General features: G+C 60.5%; 1 protein-coding gene across 1 annotated transcript; it reads right to left on the bottom strand.

Annotated features, from left to right (window-relative positions):
• Positions 1-357: 357 nt before the first annotated feature.
• Positions 358-8,131, bottom strand: MEN1 (menin 1). The gene is made up of 10 exons (XM_074959784.1): positions 8,035-8,131; positions 7,189-7,648; positions 6,562-6,770; positions 4,690-4,818; positions 4,321-4,361; positions 3,272-3,359; positions 2,712-2,848; positions 2,295-2,433; positions 1,886-2,056; positions 358-1,478 (listed from the first exon to the last, which is right to left on the bottom strand). The coding sequence occupies exons 2-10, from the start codon at positions 7,628-7,630 to the stop codon at positions 1,032-1,034; spliced, it is 1,803 nt and encodes a 600-aa protein (XP_074815885.1). The 5' UTR covers positions 7,631-7,648; positions 8,035-8,131; the 3' UTR covers positions 358-1,031.
• Positions 8,132-8,274: the final 143 nt, after the last annotated feature.

The raw sequence follows: 8,274 nt of genomic DNA on the forward strand, positions 1-8,274 counted from the left end.
GGAGCTCTCTGTCTAAGCTGCACCGGGAAGGCAACACCCACTCCGGATGCGTTTGCCATGGCCCTGCTGGGGCTTGTTTAGTGGGACCTATCAGAGCCCATTAGAAAGCCCTGGGCCTGGTGGCATGCTCAGATTCCCCCCAGCACCCCTTGCTATCTGCCCCGCCCCCGACAGCAGATCTCAACAGAAAGGCCTCGGTTGAGAACAGAAGACAGATGCAGGGGCATGACCACATGGGGGGGAGAGAGGCAGGGAGGGAGAATGACAGGGGAAGAAGTTTACATTACAAACTCCGGGGGGGGGGGGGAGGGAAGAGGTACAAAGCCCCCCATCCCCCACGCCGAACAGCTGCGGCTCTACCCAGGGCTTTGTGCAGGGCCAGAAATCACTTTGGAAGCTCAGGACACAGCAGCTGGACTCCGGAAAAATCAAAAGTCAGCTGCTAACCCACCCCCCCAGCCTAAAGAGAGAGAGGCTTCCCCCACATGACTGGCTCGGGGGCACAGTATGGCCTTTAGGGGGTGTGGGCTCCAACCCGGCCCCTGGGCAGGGCTCAGGTGGGTCTGTATTTTGGAGACACCTCGCCCAGAAGAACCCTAGTGTGTGTCAGAGGGGAGGGGGCCATATCTCCTCAGCAGAAGGGGTGCAAAGTAGAGGGAACCCCCATAACTGGGCTCCAAGGGCCCCTCCATCCAATTCCTGCAGCTCTCCCAGACACATGGAGAACACAGAGAACTCATCACCCCTGAACCCCAGAACTCAAGGGGGCTGAGGCCATGACAGCTCCTGTCTCTGGGGGTGGTAATATTAGAGCTGCCCCACCCGCCCCAGCATTGAACCCACAGAGCCCTCTCCTCCATGCCATGGGGAGCCCAGGAAAGCTACAGCTGGGGTGAGGCAGCCCCTGCACCTAGGAGAGACGGGGGGCAGGGCACTTCCCCATGCCCTATTTAAAGGCAACTATTCCTCGCCCCGTGAAGCTGAGCCTGGCAGAGCCTGGCAGGGGGCAGCTCTGCGCCCCAGTGCAGGGCTCAGAGGGACTTGCGGGGGCGCTTGAGGAAGGCCAGAGTATAGTCTCTCGGGGCTGACACCTTCTGCTTCTTCATCTGCACCTGGGACTGGGCTGTGAGCTGCAGCTTGATGGCACTCGAGTTGATCTTGGCGGCCACCAGCAGCTCCTTCATGCCCTTCATCTTCTCGCTCTGGAAGGTGAGGACAGGCCCCTCGGGTGGGGGAGCGGGGGGGACCCCTGGGGCGGGGCCCCCCCCCTCCTCCTTCTCCACCGCAGAGGGCTTGTCTGGCCGCTGGCCTGAGCTGGGGCGCCGGCGCTCGGTGGCCTTCTTGGGCAGGGGTGGCTCCTCCGGCTTCGACTCGCGGCGCGGTCCACGTCGGCGCCCCTCACGGGGATCCTCACTGCCTTGCTCATCATCCTCATTGGCCTCCGTCTCCCGCGCCACAATTGTCACCTTCTGGCGCACCTGGGGGAGGGAGGGAGTCAGGGGAGAGGCCTGCACCCCACAGCCACTGCCAAACCCCCAACCCTGCCCCCCCCCCAGGAGCCCAAGCTCCCAAAGCCAGCAGGGACCCCCCAAAGCCCAACCCTAAACCCCCTGCCCTGCTGACAACTCCAGTACTGAACCCCTAAAACCAGCAGGGTCCCCCACATGCTCAAACCCCAGCACTGAGCCCCTCAGCACTGATCCCCATCCCCCAGAGCTCCAGCCCTGAGCCCCCAAATCCAGCAGGGACCCCCCAAGTCCCAGCACAAAGCTCCCCATCCCCCCCCCCCCAATACCACCCGAGCCCCCCAGATCAGACAATTCACCAACCAATGTGCGCTGCTTCCCAGACCCAGCCCTGCCTCTGTCACACCTGCCCCCCTCACCTGCCCATCAAAGCGCCCCAGCGACTGCACCAGGAAAGTGGCCCAGCCCACATGCAACACAGGCGTGGGGCTGCCCTCCTCCCACTTGCAGATGCCATCATAGAAGCGCAGCAGGTGGGCGAAGCACTCGGGGTCCTGCAGGGCTGAGCCCCCAGCCTGCGCCGGGGACCCCTGAATGGGGAAGAGAGGGGTTAGTGCCTCCCAGGGGCCCAATGCACCAGGGGCAAAACAGGCCCTCCAGCCTGGTGTTCCCCCCACCCAGCCCCGGATCAGCCCCATGGCCCCTCCCACCTGGTGTCCTCCCCTCCCCCACAGATCATCCCCAGAACCCTTCCAGCCTGGTGTCCCCTCCATCACCCCCCCGCCCCAACTCATCCAAGGGGCCCATCCAACTCAGTACCCCCCTCACCTCTCCTCTCTCCCCAGCACCTTTCTCCTCCAGTGGCTCTGCCAGGTTGGCCACCTCCTTGAGCAGGTTGGGAACCACGTCGTTGGCCACATCGAAGAATTCCTTATAGATCTCCTCATCCTCCCGGCAGTAGTTATAGCTGGGGGAGGACAAGACCAAGGGAGGCAGTGAGCAGCTGGAGCCAGCCAGCCCCTATGCCTGGGGCCAGCCCCTGTCCCATTCCCCTGCTGCCAGCCAGTCCTCAGGCCTGGGGCCAGATCAGAGCCAGTGCCCCCTAGAGGGGAAGGCCCCATGTCCTTCCAGACATGAATCACCCCAGTCTCCTTTTTAGGCAAGCAGTTCCATGGGCTGGTGGCCAGCCAGGCCCTAACAAAGGGAAGGGTTTGGGGCCATATGGCAGGCTCCTGGGGCACTCACTCCTGGATGACGGTGGCTGTATCAGCCCAGGCCTCCAGCGCCTCCTTGACATTCTTGTTGCGACAGTGGTAGCCAGCCAGGTACATGTAGGGGTAGATGTGCTCGTTGTTGTGGTACTTCCTGGCTGAGCTGATGCCCTGGAGGGCGGGGAGACAGAATAAAAGGACGTTCTCACCAAACTGCTCAGGAACATTTATGTTTTACAAATTACATCCCAACCACAACGCCCTGCGATCCCCGCCCTGGGCTTCCCCCAGCTCTGCCAGTGCCCCTCGGTCCCGACCCAAGGCCCTCTGTGATCCAAGCCCTGGGCTCCCCCCAGCTCTGCCTGTTCCTGAGTCCTGACCCACAGTCCCCTGCAATCCCAGCCCTGGCCTCCCCCCAACTCCGCCGGTGCCCCTGAGTCCTGACCCATAGTCCCCTATGATCCCAGGCCTGGGCTCCCGCCAGCCCCGATCCACGCCCCCCCCGTGATCCCAGCTCTGGGTTCTTTCCAGCTCTGCCAGTGCCCCTCAGTTCCAACCCCCTGCCCTTGCGATCTCAGCCTTGTACCCCTTCACCTTATGGTAGATGGAGAGGGGATCTGGTCTGCCTGGTGTCGGCTCCAGCTCCTCCAGGTCGGCCAGGTTGCCCAGTGCCATCGGGTACCTGCCAGGGCAGCAGAGCAGACAGGGGTGTTACCTTGGGGAGACAGGCAGTTGGAATGGGGGGGGAGGGACCCTCTATCCTGACTTCTGCCCCCCACAGGTGGCACTGGGGCAGCACTGCAATGCCTGGCACTTGGGGGCAGGGCACCCCAAGGCAGCAGAGGGCAAAAGACCCATCGATTTCAAGGGGCGCTGGGTAAGACCCACCCACTGGCTCCTGCCAGCACCATCCCCAGCTACGCCGCGACTGCTTGGCGCACACACCCCAGCGGCCAGCCCTGCGGGCAGGAGGAGGAGAGCCGACCTGACCCAGAGCTGGGCTCTGCTAGAGAAGATCTCCATCACCACCAACCCTGCCTAGGTCCCAGCCCTGGAGCTCCACATGCTCTATGAAGGGAGGCTGGGGTCTCCAGCCCCAGGCTGGGAGGGATTCCAAACGTTGATTTCACCGCACACAGACTGGTTAAAACATACTTCAGTCGCTAAAAACCAACGGTTACAGCCAGGCAAAGTCAGCAGAGCATGGCCAACGTGGCCGGCTGAAGGACATTTCCTTGGTGTACTTGGACATGGGACAGGGACAGTTTGTGCTACTGGTTACAAAGCTGCAAACTTTTGCCATCTCAGCTGCTCTCGTCACTAAAGAATGGGCTGACCCCGAGAACGTCCTCCAGAGGTGAACATTTAAAATCGATACAAACAGGAAAAACGCTTAAAAATAAACATCAACGTTAACTGTCAAAACTATACAAAATAAAAACCTGTGTCTGCCAAGCCTAATGATCCCCACCCTGCAGCTGGAGAAACTACTGATCGGAGGTGATCGCTCAATTCCACTGGATGCCCCGCAATGCCCCCCAGAACTGGGATAGAACACAAGAGTCCTGGCTCCCAGCCCCCCATGCTCTAACCACTAGACCTCCCTCCCCGAGCTGTGGTTTCAAAAGTCCAGCTGTACTGACCTCTCCAGGTGCCCCATGTCGTAGAGAACCCACAGGAGCCGCTGCAAGGAAAGCGGAGGGTGGGTTACTGAGGACACAGAGCCATGGGGGGCAGGAGCGGGGAGGATGAGACCCGTGTCACCTGTGGATAAGATCCCTGTGGAAGGGAGGGGCGTGTGTGGTGGAGGGACAAACGGTTGGATGAACATGGAGAGGTGTGGGGTGCGCACGGCGCTGGAGGGATGTGGGGTAGAGGAGATTGGAACAACTTGGAGGGGGCCATGTGGGGAATGAGGGAGAGGGGAGATGGGCCTGGGGATGGGGCAGGCATGGGGGTGTGCAAAGGGGGAAGGGGACTGGATGCACACATGGGGAGGGGGCATGTCCCACCTGCTGCAGCTGCAGCAGCTCCAGGCTGTCAGTGTGCAGGTCGATGGAGGGGTTGATGGCACACACCATGAAGGCCACTTCCATGTGCCGGTCACAGCGCAGGTACGAGCCCTTCAGGTACAGCCAGCTCTGTGGGAGACAGCAGCAAGTGAGTGAGGGAGCTGGGCCAGGCTACCCCTGAGCCCCACGGAGCTGCTCCTGGCCCAGAGCAGGGGGTGGGGCTGGGAGCCAGGACTCCTTGGTTCTATTCCCAGCTCTGCCTCTGATGCTGGGCAAGTCCCTTCCCCTCTCGGTGCCTCTATTCCATCTGTGAGCTCTTCAGGGCAAGGACCGTCTCTCACTGGGTCTGGGCAGCCCTTGGCATCATACAGCCCCTGCCCCGATCTCAGCAGCACCTGGTCCAATGCGGGGGAGCTGGTCTCAGCGGCGTCTGGTCTGATGGGGGCCAGTGACTGAATGCACCCCTGTATTCACACCCTGCACACCATTGTAATAATCTTTGTACTAAATATGCCCTGTGAGCTATCATTTGAAATGTAACAACTCCCTGCTCAGTAATATCCTGGTGGAATGTGTGGAGCAGCCCTATATGGAAAGTAACGAACATAACCAGACATTAAGACTGAAATGTGTTTACCAGACAAGGTGGGCGGGGGGGGGAGGGGGGAGAGAGTGGACTGTTCCTCAAAGGACAAGCTGGCACCTCTAGCCAGGTGTCACCAGAGTTAACTGGCAATCACTGGCCAAGCAGCCACTCTTTGGGGGAGGAACAGAGCACTCTGCATTTTAGCAAACAGCATGGAACCTCTTTCACCACAAGACCCCATGGCTCCATCCTCACCACAGGAAGGAACTTGATCTCGGGGTAACCTCAGGACAGTGCATGTCAAAGGGGGATGGGACTAAGAAAACGAGGGGCAAACGCACTGGTGGAGGGGCTGTCTGCCTGTCTCTTTGCAAGGGGTTCTCACCAGAGAACTGGGGTTGTCCCATTGCTGGGAGCACGTGCTAAGGATTTTACCTTGAACCAAGTCCAGTTTGTTACGTTTAGTTGCTAGAATGCACTTTATCGGGATTCCCCTTGTAACTGTTTCTGACTTTACATCACATACTTGTTCTCACTCACATTCTCTCTGTAATTCAACTGGTTTAATCTTTATAAAAATCAAGTCTAATGCCGTGCTGTGTTTTAACTGAGCTGCCTGGGTAACTCCAGTTAAAATAGCAAACTACTGCATACCAACCTCTAATATCTGAGGGACAGGGACAGGACGGACAGTGCAGAAAATTCGGGACTGGGAGTGTGTTGGAATCGCCAATCAAGGCTGCTGGAAGCTAGAGCGTGGCTGGTGTTTGCTGACAGGCTGCTGGGGTCAGAGCTGCTGGACCAGGACTGCGGCTATCCACAGATCCTCAGGGTGGGACCTGCATGCTGCGAGGCTGTTTGTGGGAAACCCAAGGGGGAGCTACAGCAGCAAAGCATTGCGTGGCACCCAGGGAAGGTGGTGACACACCCCTCACTGGTCTGGATTATGCCCCAGAATGTGACAGAGCCCCCCCAGATCTTGCCCACGGTCTGAACAGCACCTGGCCCCATGGGTTGGGCCCTGATCTCAGTCTGGAAGATACCTTAGTGGCAGTAATTAATGCGGATCAGTTACTAGTTACCAGCTGCACCATCTACAAAGGTTAAAGCCCAGGGGATCTTGCACAGCAGCTTTCTGATCCAAGCAGACAGCCGCAGCCCCGCACAGACCCCAAGCCCCATTCCAACCCCCTCACTGCCCCCCACACCCCCACCTCGCCACCTCCTGCAGCTACATCTCAATGCACCCCCCCAACCCCTCAAAGCTTATGCCCCCCCCCACTTACCCGCTCAGCCACGCCGGCATTCACGGTCTGCCCACGCCGGTCCTCATTGCCTTTGCCATGCCAGGTCACCTCGGCCGTCTGCTCGCCGTCCCGGCCAAACACCACCCAGGCGTGGTCCTCCGAAAGCGCCAGGTGCACGTCCGGCAGCCCTAGCACCTGGCAGGCCCCCACCACAGCAAAGGCCACCCCTGAGCTGTCCAGCTTAGTGCCTGCAAGGAACACATGGCACTAGGGGGTGCTGTGCTGCAGGAAGCAGCATGGGGCTCAGGAGGGAGCGCTCTTCCCTTGCAGTCAGTGCTGACCCCTGTGCCAGTGTGGTGCTAGGGGGTGCTGTGCTGCAAAGGGCAGGGGCACTCATTAGGGGGCGCTTCTCCCTTGCAGTCAGTGCTGACCCCTGCGCCAGTGTGGTGCTAGGGGGCGCTGTGCTGCAAAGAGAAGGGTGGAGCCTGAGGGGGTGCTCTGCTCTCAGCCAGTCCCAACTCCAATGCGCCATCACTAGGGGGCGCTGTGCTGCAGGAAGCAGGCAATGGAAAAGCAGAGCTGAGCATTTTCAGGCTGCCCCAGAGCAGTGCCCCATACTGGGCCAGGGTGGTACTGTCCCCACCCCCATGCTAGTGGGCCCCCTACCTGTGATGAAGCTGAAGAGGGACTGGATGTGGGCCCGGTCTTTGAAGTAGGACCGGCTGAGGCTGTTCCAGATGACGTCCGACACCTTCTTGACTAGCTCGCGGGAGGAGAAGCCCTCAGGCCGGGGGTAGAGGGACAGGTCGACAGCGCCGCGGATCTGGGCAGTGAAGCGGGCGTACAGCGCAGCCACGATGGACAGCTCGGCCACAGGGAAGTAGGTGAGGCTGTCGGGCTCGGGGCCCGGGCGTGGCTCGAAGCTGATGCCCGGCACATTGGTAGGTATGACTCGGTTCACGGCCAGGAAATGCTCCACAAAACCCAGCACCAGCGACAGCAGCACCAGATCGGGCTGCTCCTGCTGCAGCTCAGCCTCGAATAGTTGCACCACATCCTCCACCGAGCGCAGCGGGAACAGGGCCTTCTGCCATGGCTTCAGCCCCATGGCGGGCACCCAGGGCAGCTGAGGAGAGGAGAGAGCGTCAGGGGTGGCTGAGGAGAGGGCCAGGGCCTTCCCAGAGCCGGGTCAATCAGCTGCAGCTGGGAGTCTGGAGCTGTGTGTCTGCCTCTCTCCCAACCTGTCCCCTGAAGGGGACCCCCGCCCCCGTCTCTCGCCCCCCTGCCCACTGAAGGGGACCCTCGTCCCGTCTCTGTCTCTCCCCTCCCCCCCCCCGTCCACTGAAGGGGACTCTCGCCCCCAATCTCGGGTGACCAGCTATTAGGGGCTTTGTCTTACACCGACAACTATCCCTCCCCCACCCCCCGCAAAAAGAAGTGTCCCTATTTTTCACACTTGCTCTCTGGTCCCCCTCCCCACATGATGCTCACCCTCCCCCAGCCCCCCTTTACCAGAGGCAGCAGCCCCTCCTCCCCCACCAGCTTCACTCCCCCAGCACAGACACAGCAGCAGCCATGCTGGGCCCGCAAGGCACCATGGGAGTCGCAGTTCCGTAGGGCACGATGGGAATTGTAGTCCACCTGGCCAGCCAATCACACCATGTCCCCCGAGGCATGCTCGGAGTTTATAGCTTACAATTAACCCAGGTGTCTTATGGGAAATGTAGTCTGATGCATGCGGAGGGAAGCCAG

The sequence above is a fragment of the Natator depressus genome, chromosome 7, assembly GCF_965152275.1.
Source record: "Natator depressus isolate rNatDep1 chromosome 7, rNatDep2.hap1, whole genome shotgun sequence".
NCBI lineage: Eukaryota > Metazoa > Chordata > Testudines > Cheloniidae > Natator > Natator depressus.